At 36.4% G+C, this 17,706-nt stretch overlaps 1 protein-coding gene across 1 annotated transcript; it reads right to left on the reverse strand.

The window, feature by feature from the left end:
- Positions 1 to 12,283: 12,283 nt before the first annotated feature.
- Positions 12,284 to 14,796, reverse strand: LOC131152203 (12S seed storage globulin 1-like). Its single transcript, XM_058103928.1, has 3 exons — positions 14,348 to 14,796; positions 12,745 to 13,465; positions 12,284 to 12,653 (listed from the first exon to the last, which is right to left on the reverse strand). The coding sequence occupies exons 1-3, from the start codon at positions 14,541 to 14,543 to the stop codon at positions 12,500 to 12,502; spliced, it is 1,071 nt and encodes a 356-aa protein (XP_057959911.1). The 5' UTR covers positions 14,544 to 14,796; the 3' UTR covers positions 12,284 to 12,499.
- Between the last annotated feature and the right edge of the window lie 2,910 nt (positions 14,797 to 17,706).

Consider the following 17,706-nt stretch of genomic DNA (forward strand, 5'->3'; position numbering starts at 1 on the left):
TAGAGCTGTGGTGATTAAGAGCAGCATACAGAGAGGCGCAGCAGCCTAGAGCCAGAGGAAGAGGCCCGCGCCTTCTGATTTTCAAGCAGAGCCCAGTCGAGGGCTGTGGAGGAGATATGATACCAAGGTAGGATGACAAAAGAGAGGAGGAAAGCGAGCAGTACAGGGCAGACAGATGCTCCCTCCTTGTCCTAGATGTTTAAGGAGGCCCCTAGGAGAGTGTCGAGCAAGAGAGGTTGTTTGCTATCAGTGCCATCAGTCTGGGCATATTATGCGGAACTGCCAAGCACCGCTAGTGGTAGCGGCTGCTCCTCGACCGTATAGAGGAGGCTACTAAGCACCTCGAGGTGGACAACAGAGGAATACTGAGCCGGCACGAGTTTATGCACTGACGCCGGGAGATGTTGAGGCGGCGGGAGATGTGGTGACAGGTACAGTTTCAATACTGTCATTTAAAGCTAATGTTTTGCTTGATTTTGGGGCGATGCATTCGTTTATCGCCCGAGATTATGTTAAATTGTGTAGGTTTAAGCCTCAGCAGTTAGAAATTAGTTTGTCTATTGCTACACCGATTGGGGTTGTAGGGGTATGTAGAAAGGTACTCAAGGACTGTCCAGTGGATATTCAGGAAAGGTCTTTGTTGGCTAATCTGGTGGTTTTAGACATACATGGGTTTGAGATAATCTTGGGTATGGATTGGCTAGCTGCCCACTATGCTAGCACTGATTGCCATCAGAGAGTGGTAGTATTCAGTCCTCTAGAGGGATAGGAGTACAGATTCGTGGGATCACGTGTGTGCACCCCACCTCAGTTACTATCTGCTATTCAAGCACGTGGATTGCTATCAGAAGGTTGTCAGGGATATTTAGTCTGTGTGAAGGAATTATCAGAAGGGAAGCTGAGGGTGGAGGATATCCCAGTGGTGAGGGATTTTCCTGATGTATTCCCTGAGGATTTGCTGGGACTACCTCCTGATCGTGAGGTAGAGTTCGTTATTGATCTAGTTCCAAGGACAACACCGATTTTGAAGGCACTGTATAGAATGGCACCAGCAGAGCTGAAAGAATTGAAAGGAAAGTTGTATAAAGGGTTCATTCGGCCCCATGTGTCGCCCTGGGGAGCACCGGTTTTATTTGTGAGGAAGAAAGATGGGTCGATGAGGTTGTGTATCAACTACAGGAAAATAAACAAAGTGACTATTAAGAATAAATACCCGCTCCCACGTACCGATGATTTGTTTGACCAGTTACAGGGGCACAGATCTTTTCGAAGATAGACTTACGCTCCGGGTACCATTAGGTGAAAGTTAGGGCGGAAGATGTTCTGAAGACAGCATTCAGAACACGACATGGTCACTATGAATTTCTAGTTATGCTATTTGGGTTGACGAATGCTCCTGCAGTGTTTATGGATTTGATGAACAAGGTCTTTCACCAGTGTTTGGATCAATTTGTGGTAGTATTTGTTGATGATATACTGGTGTATTCGAAGAGCCCAGAGGAGCATGAGGAGCTTCTGAGTATAGTGCTGTAGGTGTTGCGAGTGAAGAAGCTATACGTGAAGCTCAAGAAGTGTGAGTTCTGGTTGGAATAGGTTACCTTCCTTGGACACGTCATATCCAGGGGTAGTATTTCTGTTGATCCGAGGAAGATTGAGGTGGTAGTAGACTGGGTATGACCAAAGAACGTGCACGAGATCAAGAGTTTCCTGGGATTGGCTGGGTACTACCGCAGGTTTGTTGAGGGCTTCTCTAGACTGTCAGGCTCGTTGAACAGATTGACCAGGGAGTGAAGTTTAAGTGGTTTGATGAATGTGAACAGAGCTTCCAGGAATTGAAGCAGCGACTCATCACTACGCCTATGTTGACGATCTCTTTAGGAGAAGAGGGGTTCGTAATTTACAAGATGCGCCTCATAAAAGGCTCGGATGCATATTGATACAGGGAGGGAGAGTGATAGCCTATGCCTCACGACAGTTGAAGGAATATGATAAGAACTACCCTACCCACGATCTGGAGTTGGCGAAGGTTGTTTACGCACTGAAGATTTGGAGGCACTATCTATATAGGGGTAGGTGTGAGATATTTACTGACCATAAGAGTTTAAAGTATTTATTCACGCAAAAGGAATTGAATATGAGAAAGAGGAGATGGCTGGAGCTAATAAAGGATTATGACTGCACTATCAGCTACCACCGAGAAAGGCTAATGTGGTTGCTGATGTTTTGAGTCAAAAATCGGTGGATTCATCTGTATTTCACAGTGGAGATTCAGCATCCGATTCAGATGGATCTAAAGAGGCTCGACGTGGAGTTGGTAGAGGACGATTCCCAGGCATTCATTGCTGGCTTGGTTTTGCAGCCGACTCTACAGGATAGGATTAAAGTAGCTTAGAGGAATGATGCAGAACTAGTAGAGCTTATGGGAAAGGTACAAGATGGTCAGGAACCAGAGTTCAAAATTTCAGATGATGGAGCCTTGAGGTTCCATACTAGGTTATGCGTTCCTACTGATCCTAAGATCAAGAGGGTCATTCTGGAGGAAGCACATCGGTCTCTGTATACTGTACATCTAGGTAGCACTAAAATGTACAGGGATCTTCGAGAGTCCTTCTAGTGGAGCAACATGAAGAGGGAGATAGATCAGTTTGTGGATCAGTGTTTGATGTGCCGGCAAATGAAAGCTGAGCATCAGAGACCGGAGGGATCGTTGCAGCCACTCCATATTCTTGAGTGGAAGTGGGAGCATATAGCGATGGATTTCATCACAGGATTACCACCGTTGTTGTATGGACAAGATGCTATTTGGGTAGTGGTGGATCGATTGACAAAGACTGCCCACTTTCTTGCCAATCAGAGTTAGCTACTCCATGGACAGATTAGTTGAGTTATACGTCCAGGAGATAGTTAGGTTCCATGGCGTTCTAGTGTCCATAGTTTCAGATAGAGACCCACAGTTCACATCTCGTTTTTGGAAGAGTCTGCAAAGGGCCATGGGTTCTTAGTTGTCTTTCAGCACAGCTTTTTATCTTCAGACAGATAGGCAGACGAAGAGGACGATACAGATTCTAGAGGATATGTTCCGAGCATGTGTGCTGGACTTTGGAGGTCGTTGGATGCAATATTTGCCACTAGTTAAGTTTGCGTATAACAACAGTTATCAGGCCAGCATTGGGATGGGACCGTATGAGGCACTACATGGCAGGAGTGCCGATCCCCAGTATACTAGGATGAGGTTGGAAAGAGACAGGTATTGGGACCAGAGCTGATACACCAGACTCAGGATAAAGTCAGACTCATCAGAGACAGGATTAGGATAGCGCAGAGTCGACATAAGAGTTATGTTGATATACCAGACTCAAGATAAAGTCAGACTCATCAGAGACAGGATTAGGACAGCGCAGAGTTGACATAAAAGTTATGTTGATACTCATCGACGAGAATTGGAGTTTGACGTAGGAGATCACGTGTTCCCGAAGGTGGCGCCGATGAAGGGAGTTATGAGGTTCGGGAGGAAGGGTAAGCTGAGCCCTAGGTATATTGGACCATTCAAGATTCTTGAGAGAGTGGGTTCAATTGCCTATCATTTAGCATTACCACCGGTCCTATCTAGGATCCATGACGTATTCCACGTTTCTATGCTGAGGAAATACGTCCCAAACCCCTCCCATGTGATTAGCTATTAAGCACTGGAGTTGGGTGATACTTTAGGTTATGAGGAAGTGCCAGTGCAGATTCTTGACTAGAAGGAATAGGAGCTACGTACGAAGAAGATTCCACTGCTAAAAGTTTTATAGTGCAATCATCCAGTTGAGGAAGCTTCTTGGGAACTAGAGGATCAGATGCACCAAAGACTAAGTTAATGTCAGTGTGTGGCCAACATGCATTTAGTGTACAAAAAATAACCAGTTCACTAAATAGATAAACACATTTATGAAAACATTCTTAATTTACACTCACACACACAATTAGCCGAGGATAGGGAAGATTACTTGCCTATACAAGTAGTTTCCCTCTGCTCTAGTACCATTACTGCTATAAGGGCACTCACTTTTCTCAGTAAGCCCTCAAAGTTATCTTATTAATTAACCATATTTAGACAAATTAACAGATATGCATATAAGACACTTCATGTGACAAACACGTCATTTACATCCCCATGGCACGGGTTATGCGGCCTAAAGGCTGAACTAAGCCTGGGTGATCAGCCCAAACAAAATCAAATACAACATCCTCTGCATACACATCTGCTGGCATCCACAACAAAATTGTAGGTTCGACGCCCTTACTTCAACCTCACATAGGCAGTCGCCTGGATCCCCTACACTTCTATTCAAACAGTGTGAGTGCACATGGTCTAACTAGCAACGGTACCGTGCTCACAATACATTGGTCCCCAGGGTTCCTAAAGCATATCATGTAATTTAGATAATATAAATCACCATTTAAAATATCTATTTACCTATATTTCCTATTATTCCAAAACAAAAAATATAATCCAGTATATAACCATCAATTAAAAGTCAGCCCTCAGCCACAAAATATAACCCGGCATATAGCCATCATTTGAAACTCGGCTCTCGGCCATCAAATAATAATTCTGGCCCTTGGCCAATCAAATAATTCCTAGCCATTGGCCGTTAGTTCAAACTCCTGCATTTCATAAACAGTTCCAGTATTTTCACAAGCATTTCCAGTATTTCTTAACCAATTCAGTATTTCACAGACAATTCAGTATTTCAAAATCCCAAATCCAGATATACAATAATGCATACAAATTAAATCATCTGCCACACGATTTTCCACATTTTAATAAATCCATATAAACAAACAAGCTTTCCACCGTTTATTTTATTCAGAAATATCTTACCATATATCCTAAATTTGTAAAATCCATTTTGAACGGTTGGTTTCCAAAATAGTTTTTAAATTCCCAAATGAATAAATAAATAAATAAATTTATATAAACATAACAATTTAATTGATTCAATTTTCATAAAATTACTGACCTAACTTAATCCCCTTACCTGATTCTTGAAAAAGCCCGCTAATACCCCGGCCTACGCCCCAGGCGTTAAAAAAAATCCCTGAGCCCTGAAATTCAAAATTCACTATATTATTCATCACAATCATTAGAGCAACTTTCCCTAAATTTTTCCTAGGTTCTGAATACCTTAGATAACCTACTAAAGGCCTAAATTATTAAACTTACCCCTGATTTAGGATTGGTACCCCGGAGCTTTGATTCGAAAACTCACTTCGGCTAGATTGTAGAGAATCTCCCCACGAGTCTTCTGGAAATTTGCATTCATTAATGGGACTTATAGTTTAAGAGAAATTAAGGTAAGTTTGATATTTGGCCTTACCCCACGAGATATGCATACGCTGCTCCTACAACATATCCGCTCCTGTAGAAATGTCAGTGGTGGCAAGAAGAGGCCAACGGTATTTTCGGATTTTTGATCAGTTGAATAATGAACACGAGATGAAGGAGAGTGGGAGAGAAAAGACGAGGAGATGAGAGAAATGGAAGACAGACGAATTGAGAGAGAGAGAGAGAGATGTGAGGCGTAGACGGACTCTGTAATCCAATTTGAAATTGGATGCAGAGAAGCTTCTTGAAGAAGCTTTATATAAGCTTTAAGATAAAACTTACACATATATATATATCATTATAATATTATATTATTTAATTAATAATAATAATTAATTAATTAATATATATTTTTTTAAAATTTATATTTTTATTTCAATTTAATTTTAATTTTTTTTAATAATAATTTTTTTTGTTTTTTTTTTAGGATCACTACAGAAACAACCGAAACAGACACCCATCTATTACTCTACCTTCACGTGCCCATGCATGCACAAAGTCCCTCTCAGATCTCATGTAGAGACCCAAACCCATAATAAGCAGGGTTCGTTGACGAGGGTGTCACGTTTGTCGATGAAGTCCATTCAGTACCTCGTCGATGAAATTTAAAGCGTCGTCGACGAGGAAATATCGAGCAGGTCAGAGAAAATATTCGAATGAGGTTCGTCGATGAAGGAATGGCTTCGTCGACGAGCCGTGTGGCTGGCTCATCGACTAGTTTGACTCGGTCAAGGGCCCTATAAATATCCATTTTGGGTTGCTTAAGGGCTAAGATTCTCCCAAAAGCTCTCTTCCTCTCTCTAGAACTAGCGGATTTCCTCTCTCTCTCTTTACGACCCTTTGCCGTTCATTGTCCGTTTCCACAAATGAAGGATCCTGCGTGGATCAGGGGAGGAAACTCTACAAATATAGCGGATCGAATCGTCGTTTTGAAGATTTTTGGGTTCTCCCAAAAATCAAGGCAAGGATCTGATCTCGTTTTCGAATATATAGTTGGATAGTAGTCGAAATTGTAGTAGGGCAATGTTCTGTGGTTTTTAGGTTTCAAGGATCCCAGGTTGTTGGTTTGGACCGTTTCGTTCGTATTTCCATATTCGGGTTTAAGGTAAGGGGAATTTATTTACAACAGTATTTTTGTAAAACTAAACCGCTAAAAAGTTAGTTTATGCTTATACATTTGATTTAACTGCTTATTTGCTAAATTCCATCAGGTAGAAATGTCGGTTTTACGATTTTATAGTTTTTGGTAAAAATGAGGATTTTGGTAGATGATTTCCATACTTTCCAAAACTTACTTATTTGCATTATTATTAACATAAGAGATGCTAGAATCCTTTATTTTTCCATTCAAATGATATTATGGAATTTTATATGATATAGCAAGTTTTCCTTCAAACTAGTGTGACATGTAGATGGAAATGGAACATGAGAATCTTTTATAATACTGATATGAATTATGGGAACTGGAGTTCTATTTTTCTATACAGGAATATGTGGAAAACAGGTGCCAGTTATATACCATACTATATATGTGAAAAAGGGTAAACCGAGAGAGTGTGTGCCGGTTTATACCCGAAGTGATTGTATAAGTTTGTGAAAATATTAAAACTGCACAGGTTAATATGTTTCATTATAAATCATATATATATGATAATTGGAACCACAACTTGCTACCAAAGGAGTTGAAAGATACTTCAGTAAAGGAGTTGAAACATACTTCAGTATAGAGGGGTTGAAAGATACTCCCAAAGGTTCGGATCCATAGCTAGTAAAGTACAGTGCAATCACACATGTGAATCAGTGTGGGTACATAAGATAGTCGGCTTACAGGAGTTATGAATTCACTGGTGAAATAATAGACCAGGGGAGACAGTCGGACTACAGAATAGATGCTCGGTAGTGCTTGCACAAACAAGGCACGTTAGAGTCATCAGTGCACAACCCGTGCCATGGGGTAAATAGGCATAATTATGTCATACCAAGATGGTCGTTGTTCTAATATTCATATGCATGATTTAAAGACTAAAATGGGCAAAGTACTATATTTATGTCCATAGATCTCTTATATTACCATATTGCAAATATGTCATTCATATAGCATATTTTTAATTGAAATATACACATATGTTCACACCCTGTTGTAATATTTTTCCGCCTTACTGAGAAGTGTCTCACCCCATTATCCAACCTTTGTTTTCAGGTCCATCGGGACGTCGGTCCTAGTAGCTAGAGGGACTTGGGAGGTTGTTTTTGGTTTAGCTTACGTAAGTGTTCTAATCATGTTATAAACTTAGTTGGAGTACTTTATTTTGGAGATTGTAAGTATTGGTTATGTTTTAGGTATGGATGACTGTAATTAAGAACACGACAAGTAAACTCTAGTATATGTTTAGTATAAATCCCAATGAATGTTTATGTTTTTCTGCAACATTTACATTATAGTTATGTGTGAGTACACCCATATGTCCCTGTTTAGGGCGGGTTGTTCATGTATGCTTATCAGGTACAGGTATTCTATATTTGTGATAATAGTATGGATCCATATAAAGGGCTAGGTCGCTACATCTCAATTGTACAAGAACATGGTAAATGTCCATGAAACTAACTGTTGGAATTTCCGATAATCCCTAAGTTTTAACCACTATAATTCTGATGACATCTATTGAGGGTCTAGAGGGTGTAAATTTTAGGACCAATGCAAAACGGAATTCCTCGGCCACCTTTGTCATCTCATCTCTGTAAAAATGAAGTCTTTCTCTCCATTAATATTCATAGGATAACGCATTGGCATTTTGATCATAGGCACCACCATATTTGTTACCATATGAGAATACGTCTTTTTGCTGGTATCTCCAAGTTCAAAGGTCCCCACCGGTGAGGGATTCACCGTTTGAACGAGAGCCGCCATGGTCAACCTAGGGAAGCTAGGATTGACAGCATCTATTATTGACAGCGTCTACCTGTTTCCTATATTGAAAGCCTAAAATTAAAAAACCAACCTTTTGCAGGAAGAGAAGATGGAACCTGAGGTGCGATGGTGACAGCAATCTCCTTTTAGCGTGCGGCGTCCCCAAAACTTCAATCTTTGGCAATGAAAACATAGAGGTGGGTCGAAGCTTGCATTGTTTTGCAATGGCGATGGCACTCTCCTTGTGGCATGCGGCGACGTCAATCTTCAGAGGCAAAACAGTTGTAGGCGGTAGTGCTTGGACGAGCAGAGGTTGTGGGCGGTGTGCTTGCTTCGGTAGTCGGCACTTCGGTGCATCGCCTATGACGTGAAGGCACTGATGAATCCTATTCTTCTTCTTCTAGGTCGAGCCAGAAAAAGCCTCTTGGACGATGGCGTGGGGCAATCGCTAGAGAAGACAAAACGAATTTAGGAGAAGATGAACACCACTGCCTACTTGATATGAAAATATATTTGAAAACTCGTTTTGATATCTTAATTATATGCTTAGTATGTCCTTTATTGAAAATATACTTTACTTTCTTTGCACCCTTAAGACATAAGATTCGTTTTGATATCGGGACTAAGTATAAAGATGTTCAAAATACCAAGATATTTGAAAACTTGTCCCTTTGAAAACCATGTTTTGAGTTTTAGGATTCATGTGATAAACTCTTTATGTTTAACTTTGAAAACCATGAAATGTGACTTTGTGACTTTAATGCAATCCTATAAACTCATGTGTCTTCGTATGCATGTGCATTGCTCAACTCTTGTTAAGAAATAATGCAGAAACAAACCCGTAAGAGTCACAATAAGTTCTTACCACACACACAATCCTTCTTACAAATATTTCTATAGTTATAAAACATTCGGTTGTGTTTGGGTCCTTCCGAGTATGTGTCCATTTGATCTTTCCTTCTTGACGCCTATTCAGTCTGCTCTTTGCCTTCGACTTGGTACTTCAAGTACGAGTACCTGTTCTAAATATGATTTGCAAAGATAGGAAAGCATTAGGAACAACATATAGGTTAATATCATCAAAACACATAAAACATGATAGTGTAGCCACCAAAGCTAACATTCTCTTCCTTTGTAATGATGTCTAACCTATTATGAATTTACTTAATCTTTGCATTTGTAATTATACTAACATGCTAAACATGCAAAGATAAGCTTACCTAGAACCACTAATGGGTTGTTATCATCAAAACAAGACAATAAAGCTCATGTAGTCTTCAAGGCCAACAACACCCTACAACAAGTAGAAACTACACACATAATACAATGCATTAAAAAAAATTTAAAGTATACAAATTGGAGTCTGAATCCAAGCTAGACTAAAATTAAAAAAAAAAAAACCATTTAATAGTACTTTTTGAAAATATTCCAAGACTTGCAAATGATAAACAAAAAAAACAAAAATGCATATATTAAGCCTAAAAATCGTAAAACACAAAATCTCCATTACTAACCAATTATTGGGAAAATAGTAATAATAGTAATAAGAAAAGAAATAACAAGAGAGGAGAAGATCTCAGTGACGGCTAAAACTAAAAGGTAATGACAACCGCCTAAAAAATACTACGATAAATACCCTTGGGCATATGAAATTTGATGCTACTAACAAAAATCAATCAAAAAATATTTAAATAATGAGGGATTGCAAGAAATTTTCAATCTAAAAATATTCAAATCATCTGACGTTGATATATGCTTAGCTCAAAACTTACATTGTAACAGCTTGAGTGATTAATCAATAATTCCCAAGAAAAACAAATACAATTTGGCATATCCAAAAACAAAGATGCTATTGAGAAATGTTGTCAAGTCAAAAGTTCATTACCTAGATATGCACAAGGCATTAGATAAATGTCATTTAGATTATAAATTTTGATACCCACAAATGTCATTTAAATATATGTTTATGAAGACACTAAATGTATTTGTTTAATTTAATTTAGCATTGAAAATTCAGAGATTAAAGTTGACATTTATTAATCACGTGGATTTTGAAATTTAAATTAAAATCCTTTAACATATTGATTTTTTTCATGGATTTTCCTACTTTGATGCTAGGTTTTTTTTTTTTTTTTTCAAATGGAAATTAAATTATGAGACTTTTGAAATTTTTCAAAATTTAAATTCAATTTTTAGTGGCTAAATTTTTTTATTTTTAAATTATATTCACTATTTATTATTATTATTATTATTATTATTATTATTATTATTATTATTATTATTATTATTATTATTAAATCTCACATTCAATCTCCAAATTGTCAAGGACGTTAAGAGCATTATAAAAAGAAAGCAATTACATAAATTTAATTAAATTATTATTAATGTTAGATAATTAAATTACAAATTTATGAGATGGTTTCAAAATATTAATCATTTTATTTGTAAGGGACTTTAAAATAAAATTTATGAATAAAGTTATGCTCTCATTAATAAAATAAAAAAATCAAATTAGTATGATAGCTAGGTATGAACTTATATTAGCTCCAAAATTTTTTAATTAAACTATAATCACCAATTATAGAAAACTTGAATTCAAATATCATTAGCTGTTATAAGAGTTAAATTGCAAATTTATATTACAATTTTATTTAGGAGAGTTTCAAAATATTAATTTACATATTAAATTATAAATTTATTGCAAATTTTCAAATTATTAAAAAGATGTTACTGAGAAAGCAATCCAACACTTAATTAAGTTATGTTTGGTTTGTAAAATACTATTCTAACAATAGATTAGCTATGAATTTGATAGTTTATATTAAAAAAAATTATATGGGTCACCCTAAAACAAATAAGGATATGAAACCATAACAAGAAATAGAAAAGAAATAAGAATATTATTTCCAAATTTCGTCATAGGGGTATTTATTCATTTCTTATTACATGTTCGATAAAATAATGAGGAATATATAGTAAAGGAATAGGCGTTACCTAGCTCTATTTCCAAATTTTTCTTTATATTTTATCTTATTCTGAAGAATAGAGCTATTATGTGAACCAAAAGTAATCTTAAGATTTCAAAAAATAATGACTAAGGATCTGTTTGGATCAAGAATTTTTATAGGGAAAGGGAAGGAAAGGAAAATGAGAAGAAAACTCATTTTTCCAGTGTATTTTTCTCTTTATATCTAATTACATGATTAAATTTTATACTTTAATCCAGAGAACTAAAATTTTATATTTTTTATAACACTATAATTTTAATATTTTAAAATCATACCGTGATATTATAAAACTCTTTCTTTAAAAATTTGCAATTTTAGTTTTAATGGTTTGAATTGAATAATGAAGTATCTTGAGCTTATATTCCTCACAGTTTCAGTTAATATAATACCTTCGGTGTTGTGGGTTCGATAGCGATGAAAGTCCCGTCTCGTTCATGAATTTTATTTGTGTTTTCTCTCTACATCACATAGTATTAAAAATAAAATTTTGTTCTAATATGATTAAGAAATCAAATATTATTATGATGTAAAATTAAAATTTTATTCATGCATTTGTTTCATATTTTAATTTCCTTCTCACTTGCCTCGATAATCAAGCACAAAAAAGTAGAATTTCTTCACATTTTCCTTTTCCTCCCCTCATATTTTTCAAGTTTAAAATGCACAAGTCATTGAGTGATAAAAAATTAGAACTTACAATAAAACTTGATTTGGTTCATAAACCTTGGTGTTAAAATCCCTTAGCATTTTCCACAGATTCTAATTCAATGGTGAAAAAAGTCTTCGACTTTAAGTCAATCTTGGTTCATGAGCCTTGATTTAGTTCATCTTTAAAAGACACTTGGTTAAAAGGGCTTTACTTTTTCTATCTAAAATACAAATTAATCATGCCATTCATCACGGGGAAGGAGGGCCATGGGCATTACAGGGAAGTCTTGTAGCAGATCTTCCCGTGATGAAGAGTATTTTTTATATCAAGCAATTGCAAACGGTACAGAGTAGGAAATGTTTTCAGCTTTATATCAAGGCAAATGACTGCCAAACCATATGAAAATTCAAATGGAACTGTGCGCAATGAAATATAAACAGCATCCCGAATCAAAAGTATTAAAACTCTCAGCCTGACATAGGGAAAGAACTCCCTACATAAACTCCCAAAGATTTATTGAAACGACTCAGAAACTTGAAATACGAAAGCTTGATTTCTTCTTCTTAATTTGGTGGAGGAAAGAAGATGGCATCAGACATCCTCTTCGAGCGGAAATGCTTCTCTACATCGCTCGACACATTGAAGGATGCCTCGAGCACTTGAGGGGACAGTGCCTTCCACGCTGAAGTTCTTCCTGCTAAATGAGTAAATATAGGACTGCCAAAACAAGAACCATATCATCAGAATCCCAAACACATGACACCTAATTTATAATTAAGCAACAATCGAAATCAAAGGAAGTACTTACTTGGGAGTGGTAATGATGGAGAACCACTCCAGCCCAGAAGCATCAGCAATCTTCGAAACCACGAAAAACCTCGGAACGATGAACAAATTGCCAGCCTTGACAGTAGTTTCTAGCACCCGGTGGCCATCGACGCCAACAACCTGGACACGGCCGCTTCCCCGAACAATGTAGGTCACTTGGAGGGCAGAGTCACAGGAGAAGCCAGGAGAGCACATGGCACCACCATCCAGCCTAACCAGATCAGCTCCCAGCCCAACCTCACCCACCAGAGGCAAGTTCTTGGTGTTCAACACCACAACCCTTCCACCATTCTTTATGTCCACATCCAGTGGAGCCTCCTCACAGTTCAAGGCCATGCCATCTCTGTGCTCCTTCTTTGGCTCAGGCATTTTGAATGAAGTATCCAGCTTGACAATGCCGCAGCCCGACTGCTTCCCGACCAGGTCGTGGACAACTTTTTCTTCCAAGTCCCAAGCTCGGCCCACGAACTCGGTAGAGAAACCAGTGAAGATACCATTCGAGCCTGTTAGGAAGAAATCGGTGAACTCGCCCGATTTGTGGGCTTTTGAGGTGTCGCCAAGGAAGAGAACAACTAGCTCAGTGTCCTCTTTGTTGTACCACCAGGTGACAACGCCGAAGGGGAGGGCGAGAGCATCGCCCTTCTTAATTGCAACAACCTTCTCCTCAGATTCTGGGAGGACAACTCCCGCAACGCCGCTCCCTAAAGAAGTCATGGAGAAATTAAGAAACATATTCAGTGCATATACAGACCAGATCTTAATGGAAACTTTACGAAATATTGTTGATTGAATCTGCAGACAAGATGAGCAAAAGCATGGTTTATGATCTGGAAATTTGGGACAAACTTGCATGGCACATGAACCGGGTTAATTTACAGACCGTTAATGGAAGCTAAAGCTGCTTATTATCCAATTAGGATATGATGGACGATTTATCAAATTATAACTCAAATGGCACTTCCTTGTAACATTTTTTTTTTCTTGCAAAAGAAAAAAATTTCACAACATTTTTTGAATTACTTAATCATTCAACACATAAAATCCAAATGGTAATTAGGTTTAGACCAGGATTGAAACTCGGAATTTGAAAAATATTAGACAAAGATGACTTTTTCATGTTTGTTTATAAGAAAAGTGAGAACGAAAATGGGATATAAATATATATATACACACACACACTTTATAATAAGTAAATCAAAAAAATTTAATTTTGCACATTATTAGCATTAAAATTTTCTTATTTTTCAATCAAGACTACTTTTAATAATATTTGATATGGAAAAAGTATAGCAGAATATAGACCTTTTTCAATTTTTTATTTTTTTTTCTCTTGAACAAAATCTTTGATAAAGAAACCCAATTGAATGGACGATGAGTGAATCGAAATCAGTGTGGTTGAATGAAGTGTAGTAACTTGCTTCTCAGATACCCATCATCAAACAAGAACAAAGCATAAAATCATTAACTTAGGATAAAAAAAAAGAACCAAGAAGCAAGATGATCAAATCAGAAATTCGCATATAAACCCACGAAGCAAAAAATAAGAAAAGGCATATAGAAAGAAAGAAAGAAAAAGAAAGTACCTTGAAGAACATAAGCGACCTTGGAAGAATCGGAGTAGCGAGGGAGAGCAAAGCCATGCCTCTCGAGAGCAAGCTTGGCCGCTCCTATGTTGCCTTCGCGCAGCATTGGAAGTTCTGTAGGGCACCATGCATGGTACGATCCCCCATTGTCACCGTACAACTTCTTGGCCAACTTCGGCGACAGATCAATTTCCATCTCTTATATTCTCGGCGAGAATCTGAGGAACCAAACAGAAAACAACAGAGTGTCGAGAATTGACTGAGGATTGAGAATTTGGTTGAGGGGTTGGCTCAGGCCACGTATATATAGGCAGGAGAAGTTGCTGATCAACAGAAAGATCCTGATCGGAGTTCAAAAAGAGAACGAAATTCAACTCAACGAGAAATACTGAGCTTGAAGATAATTTAAGCCGTGGAGCACGCACCTCTTAAATTTCTACTTTTAATTTTTAAATATATATAATTAAGTTATTATTTTTCATTTATTATTATCATTATTTTATTTAATAGAGAAAATAAACTGTTGGAGATATTCTAGGACCTTAGAAAAACGATATATTAAAAAAAATTCGGAAATAAACAGGTGCTGGTTAATTTGGAATTAAAACTAACGCTAGTAAACTCTAGGAAAATCTTTCTTCTATTTTTGACCCATCATTTTTCCTTTTCTTTGGTGATATTATTTTTTAGGTTAAATTGCATTACATTTTTGTTCGATTTTTTTGTTCTAATTTTTTTATTTTTTTTATTTTTTTAAAAAATTTATTTTTGATTTCAATTTCAAATTTTAACATGTAATTTGAATAAAGTTTAAATTATTTAAATTTTTAAATTTTAAATATGAGACTTTGATATTTATTGGTAAGGAATTTTTATTTTTTCCTTTATTTTTAATTATAATTTTTTACAATTATAATTATCTCCCTATTTTTCCTTTTTTAATAGTGCTTATCCAAAAGTAAATTCCTTTTAATGAGAGGCAAGGAGAGGCAAAAGATAAAATAAAAATTCAATGGCCTCCTTAAAAAGTATTAGCATAAGAAAAAGAAAGAATCACATAAATCATAGAAGAAGGAAGAAGGAAGAAGAAGAAAAAGGAATTAATTAGATAAAGGAAAATGAAAGGGATAGGAGTTAATAGAGATAAGATCATATATTTTTAAAAATAAAAATAAAATAAAATAAAGACAAAAAAAGATTATTCATGTTATAAAAGATGTAGGAAAATAAATAAAGGTGAGACAGAAATTTTACATCATTCGGTTATGCCTACTCCACAAGCGAATGAGATAAAAAACTTCACTATATCGGGAGGAATTACAAGATAATCTGGGACCGGCCTTGTACAAAATCTATCTCTTCTCACTATCTCTCCTCTTCTCTCATCCTTTCTATATGTCTACTTACTTCAAGCATGCAACGTGCGTGTCGAATTGAGAGGGAGAAAGTGTCATTTTATAGGACAATAAGGATAGTAAAGAATTTATGGTTGTGGAAAAACAAAAGGGTGACAGTTATTAATCTCTTATGATTTTCATAACACTCTCCCTTGGATGTCATCTATATATTAACTCATTCTACTAAAATCTTTAAGATGTCTCATTCCGAAGAGACAAACCAATTTCTTGAATGTTGTAGTAGGTGAAGTTTTGGTGAATAAATCTACTAGGTTATCACTTGATCGAATGTGTTGAACATATATATCACCATTCTTCTGGAGTTCATGTGTATAGAAAAGTTTTGTAGAGATATGCTTCGTTCTCTCACCCTTTATGTATCCTCCTCTTAGTTGAGCTATACATGCAGCGTTATTTTCATATAAAACTGTTGGAATAGTCTTGATTGATTGAATGCCATAATGTGTTTGAATATGAGAAATCATTCACCTGAGTCATGCACATTCTCTACTAGCTTCATGGATAGCAAGTATTTCAGAATGATCAGAGGATGTTTCCATAACCGTATGTTTTATTAATTTTCAAGATATAGTAGTGTTTCTGTAAAGAAATACATATCTAGTTTGAAATTTAGCATTGTTGGGATCAGATAGATATCCAGTATCAGTATATCCTACTAATTGAGACTTGGAATCAAATGAGTATAATAGACTCAAAGCAGATGTAACTCTCAAATAGCATAGAATGTGCTTAATTCCATTCCAATGTCGCCAAGTAGGAGGAGAGCTATATCTTGCTAGTAGATTTACAACAAATGCAATGGTGGGTCTTGAACAATTAGTTAGAAACATCAAAGAGCCGATAGCATTTAAATATGGTACTTCAGGACCAAGTAATTTCTCCCTCTTGTCATAAGGTCGAAATGGATCCTTCTTAACATCAAGTGATCGCACTATCACTGAAGATCCCAATGGATGAACTTTGTCCATATAAAATTGTCTTAATATCTTTTCGGTATATTTAGGTTTATGAACAAGAATTTCGCCATTTACATGTTCAATTGTAGGTCAAGACAATATTTTGTCTTTCCTAAATCTTTCATCTCAAATTCCGCCATTAAAGAATTAGTAGCTTTGGTGAGCTCTTTAAGAGTCCCAACTAAAATCGAATCATCAATATAAATAGCAATTATAGTGAATCTAGAGTCTGATCTTTTCATAAAAAAGCATGGACAAATTGGATCATTTATAAATCATTCTTTCACAAGGTACTCACTTAATCGATTGTACTACATGCGTCTAGATTGCTTTAATCCATATAAAGAACATTAGAGTTTAATTGAATATAAATTTTTGGGTTTTGTTTTAGGCAATTTAAATCCTTCAGGGACTTTCATATAAATTTCACTATCCAATGATCCATATAAGTATGTTGTTACTACGTCCATAAAATGCATGCTCAGTCATTCAGCGACTGCTAGCCCAATTAAAAATCTAAAAGTGATTCCAGCCATTACGGGAGAATATGTCTCCTCATAATCAATTCCAGTTTTCTGCAAGAAACCTTGTGCCACAAGCCTTTCTTTATATCAAGTAATTTCATTATTTTCATTTCGTTTGCGCACAAATACCCATTTGTATCCAACAAGTTAGACATCTTCTGGTATCAAGACTGCAGGTCCAAAAACTTCTCTTTTTAATAGAGAGTGTAATTCTGATATGATAGCCTCTTTCCATTTTAGTCAATCACTTCTATATTGATATTTATTAACAGATTTAAATTTAGGATCCTCATTACTTCTTTTAGTGTCAGTAGCCACTGCATATGCAAATATGTTGTTGACAACAACTTCATTTCTATCCCACATTTCTCCTGTGTAATGAACTGAGATCTCATTATTGTTTCCAGGTACTTTTCCCTTTTCAAGGGATGTCTCTTCAGGAGTTTTCTCTTAAGGAGATT

This window comes from Malania oleifera, chromosome 3, assembly GCF_029873635.1.
Source record: "Malania oleifera isolate guangnan ecotype guangnan chromosome 3, ASM2987363v1, whole genome shotgun sequence".
Classification (NCBI taxonomy): Eukaryota; Viridiplantae; Streptophyta; class Magnoliopsida; order Santalales; family Ximeniaceae; genus Malania; species Malania oleifera.